The sequence below is a fragment of the Ambystoma mexicanum genome, chromosome 1p (genome assembly GCF_040938575.1).
Source record: "Ambystoma mexicanum isolate Mex_15411 chromosome 1p, UKY_AmexF1_1, whole genome shotgun sequence".
Taxonomy (NCBI): domain Eukaryota; kingdom Metazoa; phylum Chordata; class Amphibia; order Caudata; family Ambystomatidae; genus Ambystoma; species Ambystoma mexicanum.
Genome location: NC_090921.1, coordinates 244,812,560 through 244,840,127, shown reverse-complemented (window position 1 = coordinate 244,840,127; position 27,568 = coordinate 244,812,560). Strand labels below are relative to the sequence as shown.

At 42.8% G+C, this 27,568-nt stretch overlaps 1 protein-coding gene across 2 annotated transcripts in view; it reads left to right on the top strand.

The window, feature by feature from the left end:
- Nucleotides 1–27,568, top strand: part of LOC138568674 (polyunsaturated fatty acid lipoxygenase ALOX15B-like) — a 245,032-nt gene that overhangs the window by 175,583 nt on the left and 41,881 nt on the right. For both annotated transcript variants that reach the window (XM_069646459.1, XM_069646458.1), the window contains exon 10: nt 1,159–1,328. In XM_069646459.1, the coding sequence (XP_069502560.1) occupies nt 1,159–1,328 (170 nt within the window). The remainder of the gene's footprint in view (nt 1–1,158; nt 1,329–27,568) is intronic.

The following is a 27,568-nucleotide window of genomic DNA, read 5'->3' as shown; positions in this document are numbered from 1 at the left end:
GCAGCAACAGATGTTACTGTGGTCTCTTACATAGCCCCCAAACACCCAGAGCAACTTTAACTTAATCTCTTAAGGACAGGGGCATAGTTGATTTCCACAATTTTCCAACTCGCCCTCCCCCATCTCATTAGCTGGAGTTGGGCCTTCAGAGATTTCAAGAAATGAACGTTTGTTGGGACCAACCGACTGCACCTTTACCTGGTACCATCCCTATTTCTAGGAGTGGTCAATGATGAAGGATGTGTAAAAACTCAGTTGTCCTCTAGCGATGACTCCTAGAGTAGAGATGTTGGGTAAAAGTCTCTGAAAATGCCTCTAACAGCTCATCTTCAGTTTCTATTTGTCCAGGCAGTCAGGTCATGGGTGATGGCTTTTTTAGAAAAAAGAACCTTTGAATATCATGGGAGAGGTCCTAGTTTTAAAGACCATAAAGAAGACTCTCTACCCATTGTGTGCCTGAAGTATTCAAACTTGGAATGGACACTCTAACCACCTGTAAAAGCTTAAATTCAAAGCTCCACTTTGTGGTGTGTATCTACCAGATAATGGGCACGGGGATATGGACAAGTTCTGTCACAAGAGCCATTAGATGAGGGTTCCTTGTTTCCCCCTGAGTATGCCACAGTAGCATTAGTAGCCTTGCCCTTGAGGCACTATTATGTGAAAGGTGACCGCCTTTGACTGTGGACACTTAACTTTGGTGGTGGTCACCTATCACACATTTGAGCCCTTTGGCTCAGACTGTAATGCTTCATTAGATGAGACTAAGTCCACTACCAGCATTTAAAACATGGATTAGGGGGCTTTATTATTCCAGCTCTTGCCTTTTGGAGAATTGCATCAACTCAAAAGGAGACCCTTTAGCAACCTGGGAGGAAGCCAAGTCATCTACACTCAAGCCCTTGCCATTAAATGAGCACCAGCACATCATGTGTAGTTTGACATGAATGATGAGGTTGGGGATGACAAGAGAAATATCTTTAACCAGCCCTGTCTCCTACCAGCCTACCCATCAATACAAGCCCTCAACCCATGGTTACATATGGGAGGTTGGTGAATTGAGTGGTTCTGGTGATGGGCCAGTATGAATGAACATTTCGTTTAAATAAATCAAAATGATCAATGTGGCTAAGGTCAATTGCTATTTTTAATTCCCAGAACAGCGCAGTTGGAATTGCCGGTATTAATGAACTGATAAAGAGAGACATGGAAACTCTGAAATACGCGACCCTCTGTTTGCCTGAAAATCTCCAGTCCCGTGAGGTCGAGTCGCTGCCCCATTTTTACTACCGAGATGATGGAATGAAAATTTGGTTGGCCATCGAGAGGTGGGACATGTTCTGTTTGTTGCTCATCACACAACATTGACATTTTTATATTTTTTATTGCGCTAAATGGAAATATTATACAGAGATCGTAAAATGCATTCGATTTAGAAGTCACATTGATTTGTTAATCAGTTCAGTCTCCAAGCAAAGAAAAAAGTTTCAGTTTGAGTTCCCTTGGCTGAAGGAATGGTATTTAGGGAGAATAAATATGGGGTTAATGCCTTATCCAAAGGAACATACAACTGATGGAAGCAGGAATACCAGAACAGTTTTACTGAAAACAGTTAACATCTGTAGCTTTTATTTGCATTTTAAGAAATGAAACCTTATTCACTTTTAATGTTTTTAAAGTTATGCACAGGCAGTCTTAATGCAGGCCCGAGTAATTTCCTAAAATTACAGATGTTCCACTAGAAACATTTTGAAGTGAAATATCTCAATTGGAAAGCAAGTTAAGTTTTGCATTTTCCTCAGTCTAGAAGTGTGTTTTGCAGACTCTATAGTGTGAGGATCTTGTAGTAATTTCAATATGATGCTAAGATTGACCTGCTGGTGCACAATGTGACACTATAATTATATTCTGAATGTTGAATGGCTGCAGTGTCCAATGTTGCCTCAGCATGCCTCAATCTTCGCAATGACTTCCTGGCTTGTAAACAATGTGGCAAATACAAAATGCTTTACTAATTTTGGAATTGTGCAATGTCTGCTTCAGTGTGCCACCTGCCTGATAGTGGGTGCCAGGCACTTGTGCTTTGAAACCAAAGTTTGCCCCTGTTGATGCCCTGTGTTCTCAGCTCTAAGGGGTTTGGAACAGTAGTGTCTATAAGCTGTTGATGGAGGGTTGTAGTTGAGGGCAGTCTTCTGGCTTTGTTCATGTGACTAGCCCTGGGCTAAAAGTTGGTCATAGAGTATCATAAAACCTACAACTTGTTTAGCCCACAATCTTTTAGGTTTAGCATCTTCAATTACTTGAGCTCCCACCTTTCTTCTGTGTGCCGTCATGGAGGTCACCTTTTAAAACCATCAGCAATGGATTCTGCAATGTGTGCCCATCCTGTGTGAAGTGTCGGCCCTTGTGTTTCTGTTTCGTGATTTGTGGTATGAGGTGGTGTATCTATATAGGTTTATTCTTTTACGCAGATCCTGGCAAAACTCATAATCTCCTTGCTCCATTTCTTTCATTAAATGAGGTATACAACATCAGAAAATATGTGGTTGCATGCAGTGCAGGTGTGTTGGCATGTTTTGCATCTCCTAACATTGCATGTGTGCATTCCAGGTCTTTGTTCTTGATCTAGTGGCAATGTACTCCTGGTCAGAGACCGGGCTAGGTTTCTCAGTTTCTTGTATGCAATTAGAGGCGCTTCTTTCAAAGTATCTCTCAGATCTGCATCTCTGCTAAAACATTGGTTTTAAGCCCTTAATAACACAATTCAGTTGAGCTAATGCTGGGTAGCAGGTAGCAACCAAAGGTATTTGTTCTGTATTTCCACAGTCTCTGTATTGCAGCAGGTTTTCTCTGGGTATTTTCAATGTATTTCCCTGTCAATTTGTCTGGTTGAGGGACCCTTTCTCAAGAAGGATGTAAAGAGTGTGGCAAGTTGATTGTCCCATGCCTTCCTTATAGTACATATATGCTGCCACCAATGACCTAGTTGTGTATAACAGACCATTTTGTGTAGGTTGTATGGAAACTTGCCCTGTGCAGGTATTCTTGTCCATGTGTTTCTTATATACAGCTGTTGCTAGTTGGCCGTTCCTTCCAACAGAGATAGTTGTATTTAAGATGTGTATGCTCTTCCTAGAATATTATAATGGTGAACTTGATGAATTGGTGGAAGCCATTTAGCAATTTATAGAACTGTCAAATAAGCTCTTTGCCTGTTGAGATATGTGGTGTCCGTGTTTGGGGTGTCTCTTGGTGTTCACTTTTATAAGAATCTCATGCATACAGCAGTTGAATCTTCATGTGGAATGTTCATATACATTGAGGTGACATCGAGCCTGACCAAGCGTGCATCCAGTGGTACACATTCTACCTCCTTGAGGAAATATGTTGAGTCCTGTACAAAGCTAGTACATCCAGAGGTTTTAGGATAGATGCACTATATCCAGATACGGTGTTTGATTAGTATTTCTCCTCCAGAGATGATCTGGTGGCAGTTAGACATTTTAATTGAAATAACAGTCTCTAAGATGCTTCACCTTGATTGACCATCATAGGGATGAAATGTCCATTGATCGCATTTTGAATTCAACCGTTCCTTAACAATGTCCTTTATAAGAGAGCCACCATCTCTGGTTATCATCTGACTATAATGTGAAATAGTGAATATTCCTAGACTTAGCAACAGAGAAGAACATTCCTATCTTCAAGTATGAATGGTTAGTGCTTAGCCGTAGGTGGCAATACATACCTTCTATTTAAGCTGTGTGCTTTCAAACTCCTCCATTAGAGCTCTTCTAGTCCCCTGGCTTCCCAGTCTTCTCTTCAGTTTTCACTTAGGCCTCTATCGCCCAGTTTGTAATAAACCCTCGCAAGCATTTCTTGCTTTGATGTTAATTTCTCTCCACCCTCTGCTTTGCTTAAGTGGATAGGTCTCTCCTAGACCTGAGGGTTCAAAGTAGGCATTTCCCCAGACCTCAGGGTTGCAGCATTCAGTCAGGCCTCTCCACTACATTGGTTCTCTACATTCACCTGAGCAAGTCTCATCATTACCTTAGTTCTCAACATGCACTTGGACAGGGATCACAATGACCTGGTTTCTCAGGATTCACTTCAAAGGGTCTCATGTCTTCATTCTCAGCATTTAATTCTTAAGTCTTTCCTAGACATCTGGCAGGGTAAAAGCATTGCATCAGGCTCCAGGTAGTAATCAATTTCTCCAGCAAAGTGTCCACCTTATACTAAGTATTGGTCTACCTGATATGACAGGAAGTAGCAGGAACCAAATCCTCCTGCTCTCGGTCTGCTGTTGCTTCTGTTCTGGCTGCCCCCTGCACTGGGCACATCAGCTCTTTCCATAGTGTCTAGTAGGCATCATTGGCAGCCCCTGGGATTGGTTGGTGGCTTTAATATGGTCTTGCTGGCTTTCTCTTAACAGATGTTGGAATCTGTGGTGATGAGCCTCCCCGTACAGATTATCTGATTTCTCTGAACAGATGCTTCTGTAGCTACATAGTGACTACATACATCAGAGCCATCTTAAATTCTTGTCTAGTGTGTATCCTTGTCTCATGGCATTCCTCATCTCTCTGCATCTAGTATGCAGACCATGTAGTATTTTGCTCTGTCTGCACTGCTCTTCATCCCACGGTTGCTTCTTTCAGCACTACAGGTACGTTTGCGGTTGGCAGATTGTCAAACTCTTCCCAATACTCCCAGTGGGAAGTTGAGTTTTTAGGCTTTCCAGATACATTACCATGCACGGGTTGCCAATCTGATGGATTCCACTCCCTCCACTAGGAGGCACCTCACATAGCAGCCGAACCAGCCATTCCCTAGTGGCTCACACTCCTCACATAACGATATCTGAGTTCACTCAACGTACCACACTGGAAAACTGATGGTAAAGATGTTTGTGCGTATGGAGCTATGTGCATGCACAGCCTCATTGCAGATATATTCTTTGAGAATGATATATGTAGGATGAACTAGACCAGGAACTTTGATTAGAAATATTTCCATAGTAAAGATTTGGATGATTATAAAGAGACTTTGTACTGCTTTCTACCTCATCTGTACTAGGAGTAGACTTGTTAAGAAGCTATGACCCTCCAAAAGAGAAAGCCAGGATAGGCTGCTAGATGTCATCTCGCAAGACAAGGCCTACTTCAAAACTATTTAATGCACTGTGGAAGGGGAGGAGTTAGGAGAGAATCTTGGACACTGAGTAAACAAATCCATGTCTGTTGGGGTCAAAGCTAGAAAGGACATATATTTGGCAAGTATATGATAAAACATTGGTGTTGTTGTGAGATTTTCTACATGTTGACTTTAATTCTTGCTTCTAAAATGTTAAGTGTACTGAGTGTTGCCTGTACCGGTGGGACATTCTGCTGCCTGTGACCCATTTTGCCAGTGCCATGAGCAGTCTTTTTTTGAGCTTCCTCTGAGGAGGAGCTACAACTTGAAACACCCTGACAACGTGGAGTGTAGCGGAGTGTACTGAGTGTTGCCTGTGCTTCCTGTGGCATCAGGGAGACATAACAAAAGCCTTGCTTCCTAGGAGACGTACTTGCAAACTTGTATGGAATTGGCCAGAAGCAAAACTAGTTTACTGCTCCTGGAGGAATCCTTTCTGTGGGAGACAGCCCACAATGCGATGGCCAGCGGAGTCTCAGAAAAACTAAAAGGTGCATTCCCGCCTATTTGTATACAACAAAACCTCTCGGTCGAACTACACCTAAATACTGCCATGTCCACCCCTGTACCCTGCAGTGCAGGGAGGGCAGGAGAGTATCTACAGTGACTTGACCAGTATTAAGAGGGCGAGAAGGGGCCTTCCTTACCGAGCCAATTATAGACTCAACTAAGGGATATTGATACCACAGATCCCTTGCGCCCCCTAATGGAGATATTGGAGGGTGTGACTTGTCCCAAGGGATAGCCCCTATCTTTATACCAGCTATTCAGAAAACCACTGCCCCAATGTCCAAGTGAGGACTCATCAGTCTATGGACTCTTGTGAAGACCAGTCCTCTTCTGACTCAGTCATACCCTATCAACTGTGGGACAGACAGCAGGCCTTGGAATCAAAACCTGGGCGTAAGAGATCAGTCAGACTTAACTGCGACAGGACCAACCAACAATGACACCTCATCCTCGCAAGCAATCCTCATGTCAACCGTCACTATTTCCCTAGCCCCGTTCCTGAAACTTTGTGAAACAATAAATGATAAATTCGGGGATCAAACTACACTGACAGCAATGATGAACTATAAATTAATTCATACAGAAGCTGAACTGGAGGTTCCGTCCCGGCCTTTAAGATGATTAGCAATACCCTGGAGATGCAGATTTTATTCATACGAGCGCTGACCTCCCGGGATGCGTGCATTTATCGGTATGCAGTGATAAAATCGCTGCAAAAATATTGCCTGTAAACAAAATTGTGGATAATATGATGTGGTTTGACCCGTTAAAGGTGTACCCTATTACACCATTTAAGGGGAGCGGAGGTTGCGGGGGTGTCCCCGCTGCACTTAAATGGTATAAAGGGTCCAGGGGTTTGCGGGGGTGCCCCCGCATCCTTTACATGGATTGCGGAGTCAAAACCATGGCATTTTTGCCGCAATATTTTGTGTTCACAGCCATTTTTGCTGCGATTTTTACACATGGAACCCATTTACCAGTACTACAGACAAGATCTGGTGCTTTGACATACAGAAAGCACTCACTGAGAAAATTGCATTCTTCAAGTTAAAATTGCTAAAAAAAACTCTACGTCCTGACAGCTACCCCCAAACTAGCAATTCACCTATCCCACCAAAACCAGCACTATGCTTCAACTTCACTAAAGCCTCGATACTAGAGGTTGAAAAAATACTATCCCTCAAACCCTCCAACAGTCGAGGAGACCAATGTCCCGCCCAAATTATAAAAGATGCTGCAAGAGACCTCTCACCTTAACTCCAAGCTTATTAACGCGTCATTCACCTCGGGGACAATCCAAAGTAACCTTAAGGAATCATGTGTCCTTCCCCTCCTGAGGAAACAAACTCTTGACCCTGCGATACCTACAAACTACAGGCCAATTACAATGGTGCCTTTCCTTCTTAAGATACTAGACGGGGTGGTGTATCTGCAGATTCAGGGCTTTTTGGAACAGAACCAGCTCCTTGGTACCTGGCAATCAGGTTTCAGAACTCCGCATGGAACCAAAAACTGCACTCATTGACCTTAAGGCCCAGATTGACGAGCTGAGAGATCGGGGAAAATTTGCCCTACTACTTCTCGTAGATCGCTCAGCAGCATTTGACTTGGTGGGCCATGCTGTTCTCTGTAACCATCTAGAGTCAGCAGCACAATTCTCGCAACCAGCCATTGCCTGGATTCAATATTTCCTAAGTGAAAGAACCATGAGTCCTTTCTACTATGGAAGCAGCTGATCCATCCCCATCCTATGTGGTGTCCCCCAGGGTTGATGTCTCACCTACTCTGTATAACATATTTACCAAGCCCCTCTTTGATGTTCTGGACTGTCTTGATGTCACCTAAACTAACTATGCAGATGACACCCAGATTCTCATCCCATTTACAGGGGATTATAATCCTGATTTGGCCTTTGTGAATAGGATATACCTCATCATGCAGGCATGGATGGCACTCCATGGTCTATGCCTGAATTATGACCAAACAGAACTCATCATCCTGGGGACTACACCCACCATTAACAAACTTGGCCACAAATATAATTCCATTGACATAGACGGTAACACGATCAAGGTGATGAAGGAGGTAAACACATTAGGCTTCTACCTTGACTCCTGTCTCACATTGACAAAACAAGTAAATGCTATGGCATCTACAGTTTATTCATGTACACTGATTAGATCTGCTAAACCCTTCCTCTCAACAAGCAGCTGCACAACACTGGCAAGAGCACTTGTGCTATCCAAGTTGGACTACTGCAATGCCCTCTACATTGGATCTAACAAAGATATCACTAAGAAAATTCATACACTCCAAAATAACACCCTGAGAGCAGCGTTGGTAATGACCTAAAAGAGGGGACATATCAATAGCTATGAGACATGCTAACTGGCTTTTCATCTTTGATAAAATCAGACTCAAAACCGCCTCACTAACATTCAAGTCCCTTCATAACATGGCTCCTCGCTACCTGATAGAGGCGTTTAGCAAAAGACTGACACTCCGACCCACTAGGACGGCATACTCTAATTGGTTGACAATCCCTCACTTCAAACGAGTTACTATCGGCGGGAATAGTTTCCCTGTTAAAGCCGCCCAACTCTGGAATTCACTTCCATCCCACCTCAGAGCGGACCAAACCTACCCACATTTCAGACTAAACATTATCAACTGGTTTAAATCCAATGATAACTACGCTAGTTTAGACAAAGGAGCATCTCTAAATCTCTTCCCCACTTCATGTTGTCCCATTAGCACCCTTTACCTTTGATGACTCTTAACTAACATGTCACTCTGTATGCCATCCCCTCTTTGCATCTCTTTGTACCTTTGTAATATATCTATACTCTGCAAACTTTGCTATTGCATTATGTAAATATGTAACCTCAACATTTCCTTGTACCGCAATATGTAACCATGTAAGCTTAACATCATCTTGTCCTCGAGCCCTGATACCTCCGGGTCTGGCGCGCGTTGCAAATAAACATCAATAATCAAGATGACACAAATAGTTTGGCAAAGTTCATCTGTTTTAATGTCAAGTATCTAAAACAGGGTGTACAACGAACATCTGCAATCACTCGATACTATGACTCTAACTACTTCATAAAAAACTTGGGCATTTGTTCCCAAATGTGGTCATCACTGACGTGCTGACCTCCGTCACTACCAACGTCATCCTACATGGCAAACTACAAACACCTATCAGGAGGTGGGATTGGCTATAAGTGAATATCTAAGCATAGATTCTATATCTGTATGGAGTAACGGAAAGAGGTAATTGGATAGTTAACATCAGGTGGGGCAACTAAGCCCTCCCCTAAAATGGCCACTATGAACGTCACTAAATGTATGGCGTCCCATTGGTTACACATACTATAGGACCCCCAACTACGTGGTCCTCTACAATTGGTTGGCTTCTAACCCCCGTCAGTACTTTTCCACCTACGTGAGCAGCGCGCAGACCGAACAACCAGGTGCGGGTGAGCTCTTCTTTGCACCAGCTTTCCACCAATTAAAATATCGTCCATCACCTCAATGGTCCAGGGTCCTTTGTGCTTTAAAGTTGGCCTTGAGTTTGTACTGTTCTGAGAATTATTAAGGAGTGTGGGCACTAGCCGGCTTCCATGCATAGGTGTGATCATCTCGTTCGTCCAACTTCCTTCTATCACATGACTGGACACCATGAAATTGATCCTTTTCGTGTATTTGATTTTATTTTCAATAGTCCTCTGACATCTTTTGTTTTTGCTTGACCTCTCTGAACAGGAGCATCTGTTCTTTCACGTTAATTGTATCCAATGTCAGCCAATTCCAGTTTGATAAGACCTTGGCTTTCTTGGCTCGGTGAACTCCTTAGCTGAACTTTCATTCTGTTTAATTCAATTGCTTTTCTTGACTGCGACACTGAAATGAGGCCTTCTGTTTTGTTCAGTACTGCTTATATACGTAGCGGAAACATCCATCCTTTTAGTCCATATGTCTGTAGAGGTACATATGTATATGTTGGTGCTTGCCACAGTCTATTTAAAAGCATGTAGCTAGTTTCATGATTGCTTTGTTGCTTGCATTTCATTGCTTCTGTACACATTTAAACAAACTAAGTATCTTCATCAGGTCTGTGGCATAAGTCTCTTCATCTTGATCTCAAGATGTCACTTAGCCTTGGTACCTTCTTGTGCTGTATGAATCGTCTGCTTCTCTGGTCCGGTTATCTCTCTATATGGGTGTCGATTCCATTTTGTATGACGTCACCATTCATCTTTGCCATGTAATTTCTGTTTCTTCAGGAATATTGTTCAAACGGCCATCCTATTGTCTTGGATGCAGGTATGGTTTCCTCAATGGGTACTTTACCTCCCATACGCTCTCACATAGTTATTCTTATGTGTGCTGCAGAGTCCTTGCGCAGTTTACCTGTTCAGTATACGTCGCATACTTTGGTTCATACGTTTCAGGTAATGTAGGCGGGGTAGTTGGAGTGGGGATACTTGGCTTCTCCTCTACAAAGCCTTCATGAACTGTCAAGGGTGAGCTGGGAAAAGAACATTGGGGCCGAAATCCACACACAACTATTTTATGACCCTACCAAAATAGGTGAGAGGAAAAAAGTTGTTTTTTAAACCTTTCAAAAGACATCCTGAAAGCCACAATCCAAATAAAAGTTTTGGTCACTCCAGCACACTACTCAAGGAAGTGAAACCCGCCAAAGGAGTCAGAGGGAATGTGTCGGGACTCAATGTTGAAATGAGGAGACTACACTGGTTGACTTAACTAGGGAAAATGTAACCTCGCCCCTAAAAGAACAATCTGTCTGCATTGATATCGGATCTACATGCAGCAATTGCCAGTGTCCAAGAAGTCATACTGTTCGTAACCTTGGTATAGAGTCCAAAACGGTCAAAGCCATCGCAGAAGAGAACCAAACGGTACTCCACGTGAAGATACCTGTAATAGGCATGGTTAATGATATGGTATCAGACCTAGAAACAGAAGGCCCAGAGCATGCTGCATTGGATCTGCATGCTCAAATTGCTAAAAACCTCCATTTCTGGAGCAAAGTTTAAACCAAACGGCCCAGTAAAAGCAAAACCACCTCCAGAGGAAAAAACTAAGGATGTAAAAACAACTAGCCAAGTAAAATCAAACTGCTCCAAAAGCTTCCTGGGAATCTTAAACATGGAAGAAAGATCTACTGAAAAAAGCAGCAGGCAGCGATCTAATTGACATGAAATCTGAAATTATCCAAGAGAGATCGACCGGGTTAGGGAAAGAGGAGATGGACGTATCTGAGCAAACCGCCAACTCCGAGCCAGATCTGATGGACCGCTCTGTGAAATCCAAAAGAGCAGACTAACCTTGCTGCAATGTTTTGGAGCTGGAACACATCCTAAGCATAGATGATGGCTTAATACTTGGGACATCAAATAGTTGAATTCCACACAGAGGAGACAATGGGCTGCATTAATTTACACATCCTTACAAATATGGTGTGTAATCAAATTCTAGCTGCTGCCCAAGACCCAAGAATGACTGGGTTTGGAATCCGAGAACTAAATAAATTGACTACTATCCCTAGGAGAGATGCAGATCCCTCCACATGGAGGGATAATGAATGGCTCCAACACAGAAAGAAACGCCCCCCTTTCAAACATGTCAATGAACATTGGCCGGAGGTGGAGAGAGTGGGGGAAGTAGATGAATACTGCCAAATCAAGAAACCCCTAAAAATCAACATGAAGACAGCGAGTGGTGTTAGAAGTACATACTGCGATACCAAAAAGAAGTAAATCCAAAGAATATTCTAGGGATTTGCTAGTAAAGTCAAGCAACAAGGTCTGAGGAGTAGCGCCCACAGGAGAACCAAAAAGGAAACATCATAATAGTATCCTAGAACTTGATTCAAACATCTTTTCAATAATTTAGCCTGGGATTGGAAAAGATCTAGAAAAGACTGGGTAAGAGCAGATATCATTTGCCTACAAGACGCGGCCGAGGGAAAAACCACTAGTTGATGGGTTCACTGTATTTCTCAATCCAGCCATGAAAGGCCGACCGAAATCTGGCCTTTTTACCATCATAAGTAACAACCTTGACTGGAAGGTAGTAGGAACCATGGATCAACTGCAAATGGCTACTCTGATGAAATCTACTGGAAGCCGCTAGAGATCAAAACTTTAAAGATGGTCAAACAGATGACAGACTTGATAGCCCAGGCAAAAAACATCTCATAACCTGAAGATGATAATCTGTGGAGACTTGAGCATTGACTTAAATATGCGACCAACGACTCAAACTACCAGCGATAATTGCATAGAACAAAGATGGACAAGACAATTACCTGGATGCAGGCAATGGAAGACTGGGATCTACATATGTTGAATGGGAACATCCAAGGAGATCTAACCAGAGCGCAACGTGGAACACAATCAGCCACCCTAGACTAAAGTTTCGTCTCAAGGAACATATTCGACGAAATTGCATTATTCAGAGTAATAAATACTGAGAATGGTTATCACAATATCGTAGAAATAAATAGGAGTCATATCACAAAAACCTAACATGGCATGAATCTTGGAAGGATAGAAGTAGAACTTGGAAGAAAGAGACTGCGGATCAGATGAAATGTCATAACATTAAGTAACAACCTAATGGACCTCATTAAATAGGATGTAAGAGGGGTAGACTACAGACACTCCTCAGCGGTTACATGGAAAAGATGTAGACCACAGGAAAACTGCAGTTTTCTCTAATGCATAAATACAATCTCACGATAGTGGCACAAAAGAAATATCTCAGGAAAGATTTAAAAGCCATGAGAGACCTGCCATAACTAATACAAATGGAATCCATGAGGAAAAGAAGACAAAGATAGCACAACTGGTTGATCCAGAATGACTGAGAATTCATGCTGCAATTAGTGCTAGGACAGAACTTTAGACATTTCTTTGAAATTTTAAATAACTTGGGTGCCCAGGAGAAAGCACTGCTACTTAACCCCATTACAGAGGAAGTCTGGGTTGACCACTACACTCAACTCTTCAGTTTTCCAGGTACCCAAAACATGAGAATAGCAGCAAGTAGCTATATGCAATGGAACATCCAAATAGACGGACACAAATTGCTTGGCCTCATAAAAAATGCAAGTGCCTCACATGTATCTGGTCCTGATGGCCTTTCGAATTTAATACTGAAAGCGTACCCAGAACTGGGCACATTTCTGTCTCACCCGATTCAAACATGTTTTTGAAGATGGCAAAAATCTCTCCAACCAAGAAAAATGCAATTCTGGTTCCAATTTTTAAGAGGGGCGGATCGATTGGACCTTACTATTGGCCATTTGCCTCATTGGATGTCTTGGGAAAACTTTTCGCAGTGAACTTATTGAAACAACTGAACAACTGGGAATTGAAATCTGTCAATTTCGACAAGACAGACCTGATTCACTAAAGGAGTAGGATGTAACGTTAATCTGTTATTACTTAATGCTTTAAAAATCAGAACACTAAAATCAGGAAGGCCAATATATCTAGTATTCATCAACCTAAAACAGGCTTTCGGTAGTGTTGACTGGAACATCTTATGGAACAAATTGAGAGCCTGGGAGTGCCTCCAGGAGCTTCTGTCATCAATAATGGCCCTACATATAGACACAATGATTGAAATAAGGCTAGATAGCGCTGGCAACTTGTCTTTTAAGATGGGATGTTTGCTGGCTCCGGCCCCGTTTTGTCTTTACATATCGGACTTCAAATGTGCTCTTTATAAAACATCAACTAGTCTCCTGAGAATGAACAGAGCGCCCCTGGACTGGATGATCTATGCGGACGACCTAGTAGTTTTGGACCCAACAGTGGTAAGCCTACAATCAAGTCTGGAAAACCTGCAGAGATACACAGCTCAAAACAACTTAAATATCAATGTAGGGAAATACAAAATTGTAGTGCTACACAACCAACCGGAAAGAAAAAGCTGTTTCGCAGGTGCCTGGGGAAGGAGTTGATGCTAGTAGTGGGGGTTTAGAAATACCTCGGTATGTTTATCAACTCAAACAGAGATGGGAATCCGTAGAACACGGAACTACAGAGGAAAACAAAGCACCTCTGGGCACAAGCCCTAACCATTAACAGGAAGTATGGGAAACTCTCTCTCACCGACCATCTATTTTACAAGCAGATGGTTATTTCTGTTCTGACCTATGGCGCAGAGACAGCCCTTACTACATCTTGGGAGACCTGGGACCTGTTAGGTCTCTTCTGGAAAAGGTTACTGGGCTTACCAAACTCGTTACCCATCACTGCCATGAGATGGGGATTGGGCCTTGGCTCTATGTATGGCAGAGTCCAGCGGAATTCCCTCAGTCTATACAGGAAAATAATCATGGAAGACAGCCCGGCACAATTCAAGATCTTCAAGAAAAAGCCGGGATTCACCCAGGAAGAGGTAATGAGATCCTGGTCTTCGAATTGCAGACTAATCTTAAATAACTGACCCTTGTGCCAAACAGCTTAAGACCAACCCTGAAAGATGAAGCAAAAACTGGTGTGCAGACTGGAACCTTCCGGAAAGATCAACGGGAATGACCACACTGGGATCTTTGGTAAAAACAGCAGATCTCTGAACATGGGGGAATTCCCGGGTCTGGCTCAGAGAAATGTATTCCTCAGATTCAGGCTGAACCTTCTACACACCAAAGAGGTCTTTTTGTAAGGGATGGGGCCACAGACTCTCTTTGAAGATTTTGCAAGCACTATACAGATAGTCTACAACACCTACTCCTGGAATGTGCGTCACTTAGGGCACCAAGATCAAAACACTTGGGGATTTAATCATAAATGCCCCGACCTGTTGGTGGATGTTTAGGAGTGGTGGGAATGATTCTACTGTGCAAATGATTTTAAGTGATTTTTGCGCTATCACATTTCTTCAAGGGCATATTACCAGATTTGAAATATTTTAAAATGAGGTGGCCAGACTAGAGATACTAAACATGGGGTTCTGGGGGTCCTAGGAGGAATTGAAGGAAATTGACTAAATAAGAGAATGATGTGCTTACAGCATGGCTCGGTTTGACAGCACATATGTAGCATACTACTTCTCTTAGACTTCTCTTAGACCTTGCTGTTTTCATAGTCTGCACCTTGTCCCTCTCTTGGTTTTTTTTTTATTTTCTTCTAAATTCTTTTCTTTCTTTGTTTAGGAATTTTAGATAAGTTTGTAGTTAAAGCTTGAATTGGGCATTTATAACCATTTATAACCATAGTTTACATTTTTCCATGTTCCCATGGTTTAGAATAGTGCACTCAGCCAAGCTCATGTACACTCCTGTGCATAGTGCACTTCAAAAATCGTGTCCCTTCTTGCAGGTCTTCTAGTTGGTAGACTTCTCATTCATACATCTGGTGGATAGAAGGGAGGACCCCAACAGGTGGATTGCTATGGTTACCTGTGTTTTTTGACTCGTGGCTTCATATTTATCTTTAGATTTAGCTTGTAGTGATTTTGATATGTGTTCAGCTTTTCATTTTTAATAGGTTTTCAGTGGCTGGATTGGCATTCCATGACTACAGCGATGCCTTTCCATAGAGTACTTTGAGTACATATTTTAGTTTTACTGTGCCTTATTTAGATGGCTCTGTACATAGATGAGTGGCTGTTGTTATTGTTTGACTACTGTACTTCTAATTATATATTATAAATAATACATGTGCTATAAATAGAAGTGTGCCATGATTCTTTGTGTATTCGTGTTTCACAAATATTGTGGGATACTATATTGAAAGCATAAAAGCTTGTTGCTGTATTGAGAAACTGAGTAGAGATTTGATAGTATTTAATGTAGTAAATGTACACAAGGGAAAGAAGTTGCTCTTTGGATTTCTAGTGGTAGCCACAAAACATTTCTGCTGACTAATAGTAAGCTTAAAAGGGGCCGAGGCTGTACTATGGGAATTATTCCTAACTATCATTCGGAATACCCTAATGGCAAGTCCTGACCCATCCATCTATTAACCATTATGAACCCCGCTGCAGTTTGGTCCCGGTCTTAAAGGGGCAGGGTTGTTAGAGATTTTAATTTGATGTGTGGGAAAAGTGAGGATGCTCATCTATTGGTCCTGAGTGGTATCACAGCTATTTGTTCTCAAGTGGTGACTAATAGTTTGGGTCAACTGATAAGAGAATGGGCTGTTGGAGCAGATGTGTGAACCCTCAATGGGATATCACAAGGAATAGTGCAGTGGAAAACGCATTTTGTCCAACCTCCCGTCCTCTCCTCCTCTTCCCCCTTCTATCTCCTCTACCTCTGGCCCTCCTATAGCTGCCACCCACTTTCTCTTTGCTCTTTTTTTCCCCTGATGAGGTTTCTAGACAAGTCCAATCTATGAAAGTCTCATCAAACAGATCCTTCCCTGATTGTCTAAAACCCATCAAGGACCACATTGACATCCTTGCTCCTGCTCTGGCTGACTTCTGTAACCTCTCCTTCACCTATGGAGCCTTCCCCTCTGAAGTGCTCGCTTGTGCACCCTCTTGTCAAGAAACCCACAGCCTTCCCCTCATGCCTGCTAACTATCGCCCGATCTCCATCACTCCTTTCCTGTGCAAGCTCCTGGGAAAGCTGACATCTTCCAGCATAATCTTCACACTGAGTATGAGTGTCTCCATGACCATCAGTCTGGCTTTAGAGCTGCCAGAAGTAGACTTCTCTCCTGAACATCCGCAAAGACCTGCTCTCCAACCTTGATTCTAACATCCCTACTGTCCTCATCCTACTCAATCTCTCTTCTGTCTTTGCTACGGCAAACCATGCCATCCTGCTCAACCAAATCCGTGATAACCTGGGCATCACCGATCATGCTCTCGCCTGGCTGACCTCTTTCCTCTCTGAACCTCCCAGGTCAAACTTGAGTCCTTCCTTTCCTCTATCTCAATCTTTACCTGTGGTGTTCCCCAGTGGGCTAACCTTGCTCCCTGGCTGTTCAACCAATACCTGGCACTCCTTGCCCACCACATTGCTGCTCTCTGCTCCAACTTTCAGTGCTATGTGGATGAAACTCAGCTTGTCTTCAGGCTTCCCGCCACCTTCTCTCCTTCTCTCATATAACTGTCCACTATCCAGGAGTGGTGTGCCACCAATGATCTCTGCCTTAATGCCAGCAAGACCAGGATTTTCTTCATCGGCATACCTGCAGTCTCCTTTCCTGTCTCTGTCCGGCCTCTCTTGACCCTCATCCTGCTCCCATCTGTGAGGCTAATAACCTCAGGGTTATCTTCGACTCCACACTCTCCCTTTCTCCTCACATCTCGTACGTCTCCAAGAAGTCAAACTACCAACTGCCCCTCCTCCGAGGTATCCTTCCTTACCTCTCCTTACCTCAGAAGCTTACTGTCTCACGAGTTCTGGTTCTCTCTAGGCTTGACTATTGCAACAGCCTCTTTCTAAATCTACCAGACACCCCATGGCTGCGCATTAAACCCTGTCGTCCTGCTGGCGGCACTACCAGTTGCTGCTGTTCTTTTTCTCCCTTGCTTAGCACATTCCAATTTTTCCTCTCCCACGGCACTTTCCCACTTCCCTCTCCCCTGCACTTGCGCGTTCTCAATGTCACTAGGCCTAGTAAGATTGTTGTTTTTGTCCTCCCTTCTTCCCTTGCCGCCTCGCGCTCTGAAACACTTCTGTATGAGCGCAATACAAATAAAATATCACATCACATCCGGGGTCTTCTAGTATCAACCAGTTTGTTCTGACATTCTAAGTTTGGGTGCACTTTAGTGACTTTTAGGTTGACTCAAGGATAGAAAGCAACAATGATCCCTTGCATATTTTCGTCTCTCTATATCTGGAAACAGATGTGGAGGTGGAAAGTCATGGTAGGGACACTGGTTGCAACTAATGGGTGGAGCATACAGTAGTGAAAGGTAGATTTAACCAACATTCTTCAGTGTATGCACTGTTCTAATTTACAGAATTTGCAGAGTATCTTAACCTATGAGGAGGGGCCCTGGACTGAAATTCTTTTGAGCAAAGTTCTTCAGGATATTAGGTCTTTTGAGTATCCCTGTTAATTCTTGCCATTAAGATGGGCCCCAAAGGAATTCCTGGTTTGGTAATGAATGCTGTGGCAAGAGGAGAGCTATGCCAGGCTATAAGGAAAATGAAACAAATAGGGGGGCAGGGGGGGAACTATCCACTAGTTCACCTGATTAGGAACCAATGTAGGTAGCTTGTTAGTGTCAAAGCTTAGAATTGGGAAGAGCCTGGAATGATTTTGGCCCAGGCAACTCTTGACAGGACAATCGGGCTTTTCGGACACTGGCGGAATGAAAGGCTATTCCCATAGAACTGAGCGTAACATCATTGGAGACAGTTTGAGGAATCATTTTTGTTTCATATATGGTTGTAGAACAGATTGGAAGGGTTGGAGGATTTATCAGCGGCCTAATCCTAGCCAACACTCCCTTTTTACTGGGGGGAGGTTAGTAAGGCATTGTCTCTTATTCAAAGGTTATGTCTAATCTATTTGAATCAGACACTGCCCTTTGTGTTCCTATTCATTGCAGTTGATACAATTCTATATTAACTACAGGAGCTACCCCTTCTTCCTGGAAACCTCATATAACAAATGTGCAAGTGTAACCCTACAAATTGCAAGCCTATTTCCTTTCTGGACACTTTAAGATCTTATCTAAAGTTACAGAAGTGGGAGGGCATTGTATTCAGTACAGTGGGGGCAGGGTTCCATGGGGAGCCTACACCTTCAAAGTCTCTACCTGATGCTCCTAATTGTGAATCTATGGAAGGGCTTGCTGTTTGTGGGGTTTGTTGACCTCAAGGCTGAGTCTGATTCTGTTGACAGGAGCTGTGTATGGGAGAAAGAAGGCATGGATCTAGAACAGATTGATTTTATTAAGGCTATCCATGAGGGTTCATGGGCTAGGGTACGACTGTGCCCCGGCAGGGAGATTTCAGATGGTTTTGATATTGCTAGAGGTTATGAGGTAGGGCTGCATTCCTGCCCCTATATGCTACATGTTTAGTAATTATGTTGATGGTTGCTTCCAGTGCCAGGGCTGAGCATCCTTCCAGGACGGGTAGTGTGTCCCTATCCTTCTCTTCATAGATGAGAGTAATCCTCTCAAATCAAGAATGGCTTAAGGTAGCAGGCGTTCTATGATTATGATTTGCCCCAAGGAGGCGGTCTGACCTGTCGGTTACGAGTCTCCCTTAATGAGGGGGCGGTGCAGTTAGCGAGGGGGCGGTGCAGTTAGCGACACGTTTGGCCTGCCGCCACAGGGCATATCGCCACTAGCACATGTGTAGTTCCATACATGGGCAGCTAATGGTGTTATTTTAAAGATTCAATTATTTGAGACAGAGCTCAAGGATCAGGTTGCATAAACAGTCCGTTTACAAAGAAACCTACATACAAACTTTAATTTCATACATATGTTTGTTATGTTTATTATTTGATAATGCGCACAAAACCCAGGGGTAGCGGGGCGCAGCAGGTACAAGGTTACTTAAGCTTAGGTTGCATACAGAGTATAAAAACATATCAATACGGTACATACATGTCAATGCAAGCAGTTGGAATGAAAAACTAACATGTTACAGTATAGAGAGAGTGTACAAGGTAAAGGGGCGAGAGCAGAATCATCTTAGACTGGGTTACAAGGGTATCGTGGCCGTTAGGTACCACGAGAATTAGTTGTCGTTGTACCAGAGCCAATTTTTTACCTTACATCTGAAGTTAGAGTAGGGTAGGTTAGCTCGCAATGGGTAATGCGTTCCAAGCCTAGTCAGCTCTGACAGGGAAGCTTGCTGTGCCCGCTTTGGATCGTCTGATTCTAGGAGTTTCGAGCAGGAAGTGGTTGGTAGCCCTAGTGTGGTGGCTGGATGATTTTCTGGTCAGTCTGGCCGAGATGTAAGGGGGTGCTGTGTTGTTGAGCCCTTTGTGGGTAAGCGATAGTGTTTTATATAGAAGGTTAAAAATATGTAAATCAAAAATCATTACACAAATGCTCAACTTATCACATAAAAAACACATACGATTTCGTCATTAACAATCAAATGTTTGGTTAACAGAAAATTGAAAAATACATTCAACCTATAACTGGTATTGTATCAGTTTCTAATAATTGTTGAATAACTAGAGTTGTTCTTTTCCTGTGTCAGGAGGGTTGTAAGAAACACGAAAATCCCAATTTAAAATTTGATCGTTTCACGGAGGACCAGCAGTAAGGTTATAATTGCCTTGTGTGGTGCTCGTGGGGGCTCACAACATGGGTAGTTTGAGTTGAAGAAGGCTGTCAGCTAGCCCTTCACCTATAACTAATGCACGAAAAACCAAATGAGCTGCAAAAACCAACTTGACACTTAAGTTACAACAGGACAGATCTCCTGCAAATTCAAATCTGGGTAAAACAAATAACGTGAAATGCCAATGGCTCACCTGTAGGTCTGATAATGAGCCGCAGACGCAGATGAAGTGTCAGGTCTTTAGAAATAGCTCCACTCTGGCCTAGAGAATTGTAGGCAAGAGCTAACACCATCAATGTGGGCAAGAGCCAGTAAACCCTAGAAAGGCGAGGGCGTAGAGTGACACTCCTCAGTATGGTCTCTAAATGCAGGGTAACACATTTACCAGGAGCCGTCTCGTTGAACAACTCGTATAATTAGAAATCCGGTAACTCTTATAAAGGCACAACCTCCGTCCACATTTGGGAGAAATAAAGAAGGGGTACACCCGTGAGTGATAGAGACTGTCCCCTTAGTGCCTATTTTTCATACTGATCGGAGATTTCAATTTCTGGTTTTATTTATTTCCATGCAACATTAAACATTTGCATTTTAACTTTGTTGCCTGTTGGGGTGTGTCCTTATGTGGGATTATTGAGCCTTCTTCTGATCGCTAATAGAATCAATTCAGGCACCCTGCAGCCTAAAACAAAGTATTTTTATTTAGTAAATATGATATTATAGGTTATTTATAACATGCTTAATACCCAGAGTTTTCTAAGCGCAAGCCTGTGTCGCTCCGTGTTGTCTTGCTTCCAAGGTGATCACGTTGCCACTGAGCTATCCTCCCGGGACAAATGGGACCTTTTTATGGGACAAACTGAATCAGTGGGGGCTGTCCATTAGGCATAGTGCAAGCCTTTTGGGCTTTATACTCGAACATCTTTGAGAGTGAAACTGAACGAGCCAGGCTGTTATCAAGGCCAATAAAAACAACTCTAGGGCTGAAACAGGGCTGTCCCCTGGCACCGGCACTGTTCAATCTGTATATATCAGATATTGGTGAAATCTTGAATGAGGGGAGGCGTTTCCCTCCTAGCTTAAATAGGAGACTGATTGGTCACATCTTGTATGCAGATGATCTGGATGATCAAACGCCTATAGGGTTACAAATGAAATTAAACTCCCTCAAGCTGTATGTTGATGGGAATTGGATGAAGGTTAACGTGTCTAAGATTATAACAATCTCATCATCATTGAGTAGATTGGCTAGGACTCTGAATTGATATCTGGAATTTGAACCATTGAAAAGAGTAGCGTCTTTAACCTACTTGGGGATGCCATTAAATTCCTGTCTGAATGATGCACCAAGGGTAGAGCTTTTGAAGGCGAAGACTAATAGCCTTTCAGCGGACTTGGACATGAGCAAAGGGACCCTGCTTGTGAACCCTGTGCTTGTTAAAAACAAAATGTGGAAAAAGGATTGGTGTCTCGAATGACCAAAGGTCAGCTTTCACCCATTCCCAAGCCCGCCTTGTGAATGTTGTCCTTTAAATGTGTTGCCAAGATATTTAACAAAATTTCCCTGTAACTATCTTTGTTCCCAACTTGAGATTCATTTAAATTTATACCCAACAAATGAAATTCTGCTGGCACGGAAGCTATGGAAAAATTAGGACTTGTAGGTTTTGTAATACTCGAGGGAGTGGGGTCAAAGAAACACTACAGCACGTGGTTATGGAATGTAGTGGATTGAGCAATAAAAGAAACCTGCACTTGGTTAGGTTCTTTGAGGACCTAACATCTGTCACACCAGAAGGTCTGATATTGTGGTGTGGAGAACGGGTTGCCACAATTAAGTTCTTGAAGGAAGTTGTTTTGACCGTATGCTAATAATGGGGAGACAAACTGTTACAAGAATGTAATACATCTTTTAGTTTGGATGCTCATTATTAGTGGGTGTGGACTGACTAAGAAGGGATGTACAAATATCAGATTTTAGAATGTGTTTTTTTTTTATTTTTATTTTTTTATTGTAAACCCATCCTTTTAACAAGAGAAATAAGTATTGAAGAATGTGATCATAGGTATGATGTTGTGCTGGATTTTGATTTTGTATATTGCTGACAAGTGATGCAAGAAGTGGTCTGTAGTGCAGGATCTTTAATGTCTACTGGTTGGAGGTGTGGCTTAAGCCTGTGCTGACTGGAAGGACTCTAAACCCCAGAGACCCGCGGAACGAAGATCAGTGAAGTGTTGCAGGAAGTGGTCTGTGATGGTCCATAGGGGGCGGGGGCAGCATTGGGGGATGATCCTTTAACCTACTACTCAGGTACTCTGGTACAGTGACTTTCTTCTTGTACATCTCTACAGGTTGTGTTAACGGATACTGTTACTCGCTGTAATTTGCTTAAAATGTTTTGCCTTTTGCCTCCTGTTGAGGGAGGAAAGGAGATACCGTGGGCAAGAAAATACTGAGGCGACTGCAGGACAACGCCCTTTTGAGCTTCGGTTATGCATCATACTGTACATGAGAAAAGGGGGACCGAGAGTAAGAAGATCAAGTGGATATCACTTGTGCAATTTCCATACCTAGTGACAGTGGGACTGTTGGTCCTTTGAGCCGTGTGCATCCATCTTGCCTCGGAACAACTTTCTTACATTTTTCTTTCTACTTTCCTCGGATAAACCTCCCTATAACTCCCAGGTTTACTTTTGGTTGGAACCCATGGCTTCTTGCACAGAATTGAGAAGCCTATTGGGAGGGACTTCTGCAAACCTTACTCATCCCAAAGAGGGACGGAACACTTTGGAACAAAGGTCTAATTCGGAGGACGTCATACTTGGGGCAGAAGTTATGAATTGCTCTTGTGGGGAACAGGACATGGTTGTTTTGGTGTACAATTTAGGCGACAAACGCATCTGCACACAGGGTTCACTGACCAAGGTGGCCCAGAATATTGAGGAGTCCCTACGCACACATGCTCGTCCTAGACAAGGAAGAGATATAGGGAAGACCCCGATAGGGTTTCAAAGCTGCAGCTGGTCCCCTCATCCAGCCTTGCAGCCTATTGCGGAGAACACAATCACTGACTTCTTTAAAGTTGCAAATACAAACAGTGTGAACAAACTGGTATGTGTTAAACCAGCAAGATTTGATAGGACTCATATGAAGGAGCTTAATGACCACAGTTTAATTCAGCATGCAGATTCATTGTTTTGTGAAGTAGGAATAGGGTATGGGAATACAATAATGAACCATACTGGTGATCCCTCCATTCAAGGTTCACCGAATGATCTCACACATTTTTGGGAAAATGAACAGAGAACGGACCATATAACTAATGCGCAAAGAAACGTTAGTTCTGATGGGACAAGTAACATCTACCATACTTTGGGAGATGTGGAAGAGCGCATTCGTTTGACCTCACAAACATTGCACTAAATATGGTTTTGAGCTAGTTTGTTATGCTTTATGACAATATGTGAGATGAGGTAAGTGTTCACTCTATTATACTGGCAAACATCAATGCAAAGGTGGAGGTACTTTCTATGGCCCACCACCGTGTATCAACAAGCAATCAGGAATTTGTTGATGAATCATGTGTGTGGCCCCAAAAAGAAAGTGTAATCCCCTCCCCTCTCCTATTATTGTTATAACAGATTCTGAGGAGGAGAAAGAATCAAACAGAGAACCGAATGAAGCTGCAAACACTAAACGTGGCGTATGGGATGCGCGCAGAGATTTGGGTTTAGAGCAAAATTTAGAACCGAAGGATATGTCAAGTGAAAAAGGGAGAGAGGAAAGTAAATGGAGCATGTCTGGTTATGAAGAAATCTAAAAGTTTGAAAGGGACTAAAAAGAAAAGCACTCGTATGCGGTCTTTCTTTAGAAAACCGACCCCTTTTGGGCCTTCGAGGGGGAGGAGTAGGAGAGGAACTCGGAAGGGGGGAGAATGGTTCTTGAACTTCTGGGCCTGAATGGCCCATATAGCTTGACAGCTAATCAAACTTAAGCAGATGGTGATAACAAATAACCACAGAGTTTAACCATAAGAAATAATTAAAACAAGGCTTGTATTACAAGGTTGGTCCTTTTGGGTCAAAAAGGACATGAGGATAATAACCTGATTGAAGGACTTTGGGGATATCTGGGGTGAAACCGACTCCTATTGTAAAAACCAATGCAGTGGCTCAGGAAATGGGGCTCCAGCAAGATAGGGGTGCAGTCTGGGACACAAGTAATAAAATGGGTCACCAGATGTATGGTGATAACATGGATTCGAGGGGTGAAATGTTGAGAAAGGATTGTATGCCACATGCTTCTGGATGTGCAATATTGTGGAAGGAAAGAAGGCAGGGTGGTGCAACTGTTGGTCAATCTGTCGCATTAAGATCTTACAAAATATGGTGAACAAGGTCCTAGAGAAAGTGTAAACTTGGGTGACTTATTAAACCGTATGTACAACCCACCTAGAGAGGTGTACATTAACACTCAGGTTCTGGGACAGTGATTTGGTAAATTGAGAGGGGATACCCCCTATGTTCTGTCGACAAGGAGGCATTGTGGGTGATAGAACATCAGTTGGTCCTCCCAGAAATTCAAAAACCGGGGCAACTGAAGTGGTAAGATTCAATTGCCCGAGTCAAAGAAAGCAATTGGGACGAAATCAGGAGACAGACCAGCATGTGACAAAGGGAGTTCAATTGATGTTCACACACACGTTTGGTAGAGGACAGAATGTATGCTTGAATAGAAGTAATGCACTCCTGATTTTGGCTGAAATCCCTAATCTAAGGGCAGTTTGTACTAGGGACATTGAGAGGGTAGTATTCCTGGACAAAGGGGATACAAACTGCTGCATTGTCCCTTTCAACTCAAAAATCGTGCATGAACGTATACTTTCGGAGCATGACGGACCCTTGAATTTGGGCTTGGTTTCCCCTGTTGATTTTGGGAAGATAAACATTTTTGAATTGACAAGTGTGCACGGCAAGAGTTCAAGCAACAATAGGGGCGCCAATTAAGGTAAAGTTGGCTTGGGACAAATTGATTGACTGGCTGGCTGTTATCTCTGCCCTGCAACACCCATTCAATGGGGAACATTGTGATTTAGAGAGTATAGGTCTAGTTAGCCTAGGGAATTTGGAAGAGCATTGATTACAAAGAGCCTTATCTTGGCACCATGGAACATCAAGGGTTTTGGTAAGCTAACCCATGACCTACATTTGATGGCAAGACTGAATGCCTATGGTATTGTAAGCTTTCAGCAAACATGTGCTATGGAAAATCTGGTCTGGGATTGTTATTCCTGCTTCCAACAACTAGCACTCAGACTAAATGCTGGTCGGCCCTCACGAGGACTGTTTGTATGAAGCATGGGGTAGGTATTGAGGGAAGAATCATTTTGACTGAACACAGCAGTGTTCTGGGGTTTTGTTGGAGATGGAAATGAATCTTGGTTGTAAAACATCTTAACGTGTATTGGCATCCCTCCCATTGTGCAATAGCTGTTATGCTGGAGATATTGGAAGAATTGTTTCTAACCATTAAGCTGGAATTGCTGGACCTGGAAGGGAAAATGGTGGGAGATTTGAACTCCCACTGTTTGCCTCTGTCTGTAGTGTTGGACAAAGAATGGAATCCTAAAAGTCTGTATGTACAACTCCTACTTGAACATGGTAGATACTGGAGATAGTTTTGGGAAGGTTGGGGCCTATTTATATTTTATGGCTATACTGTGGGAGATATACCTGCTAAACCCACCTGGCATAGAAAGGAATCTTGCTCTTGGCTGAATTACAAGGTGATCTCAGAGGGTCTATGATGGGATATAAACTAGTATCTTAGTGAGTGATCGTTAAATAGTGAGTTTGAACTTTTACTTAAAAATCCCAAATTCAAAAACTAGTACCAAAAATATAGTAATGAACAGGGTTAGTTGGAACCAGTAAAGTATGAGGACCATTAATGGGTTGATGAGAGAATTCTGAGAGACCACCACATTGCCAAATAAAATTAAGGATTTGGGAGTGGAGAGCTTCCCCACATTCATCATGGAAAAGGTGGGTAATTGTACCCGGAACATAGTAAGGGGACCTCACTCAAATCGTCCTCGTGTATATGTGAAGGAGGTCCAACTGAGGAAAAGGGAGATGCGTAGAAAAGTTTAAGGAAGTAAGTACTGGTTTCCTAGATGAGAAAGCTAAGATCCCTGCAATAAAGAAATAAAAAGCCTATAAAAATTGGATTAAAAGCCATAGGTGGCTGCTTGCCCAAAGGGATCGGGAAATGATGCTTGAGGCAGTGCTGGAAAAAAGTAACTTCTGGAATATTATCAATCTAAGAAAAGGGAAGGACAAGCTAGAGATGATAAACCCTATTCTGGAAGATGATTGGAAGACCTACTTATTAGAACTATAGAGAAGTGAACAATCAAACGGTTACAGGGGTATGTAGTGAGGGATGGGATATGGACATTTCTGCCCAACATCTGGAAGCAATAATAAAAGCCAGATCCAATTTACGAGCACCGGGTCTGACTGGGTTGTGCAACTTAATCTTGAAGCAGGACCCGAGAGTCTGGGCGAATGTTAAACATCGTGATCCAAAATGTTATAGTTGGCAAAAGCATCCCTCTCTCTTGGTCTACCTCTATAATTGTTCTGATATACAAGAAGGGAAGTCATCTTGAGCCCGCATGTTATAGACCTGTTGCATTAATGGACATAGAAAGTAAAGTATTTGCAAGATGCCTTCTGAAAGCAATAGAAGTTGGGTGCAGAGATACAGAGAGACTGTCCAAATTTCAGACAGGCATTAGGCGGACTACTGGAACTGATGCAAGTGGCCTGCTTATTCATTCATTAACCGATCAGGCATGTAGGGAAGGGAAGGACCCATTTGTATGTTGCATGTGCAGACTTCAGTTTGGCGTTTGATACAGTCAACAGAGCAAGATATTTGGCGAAGCTTTCTAAGTGGGGATACCTGCATTCATATTGAAGATTCTGATTGAACTGCGTAAGGCTGAATATGAATGGAGAGGTCTCTAAATCTATAAAGATGCACTGGGTATTGAGGCAGGGGTGTGTCTTGGCCCCCAGCCTCTTCAACTCATGTTTCAGATCTGGGTGACTATTAGAAAGAATCCTCTTTGTCAACCCTATGATAAATGAGGAAAGGGGTTTCTGGGAGGCCTATGCAGATATCTTGCTCATGGATGGAACACCAGTAGGTTTCCAAAGGCTACTCGAATGTCTTGCCGATTGTGCCTCATTGAATAGCTGTAAATCTAAATCGGTTGATTTCCAGTAGTTGATGGATGGTACTCCAGTGTCGGTTGTCTCTTCGGTGAAATATTTGGGGTATAAACTCACTAGGCCAAAAGAGTACAGAAATTGCAAGATGAATCTGTGGGCAAGGGGCCACCAACCTGCAGCCCAAATGTGTTACATGAGGAAAGAAATACTCCTGGTTTAACTTGCAACAACTTATGCAATTGTATAGATCCAAAGTGATTCCTGTACTATCATACGGTTTGGAAATTAGCTGCTGGGTGGAGAATTTGGGACTGCATACATTGGAAGGGATGATCTTAAGGACAGAATTACCATTGCCTA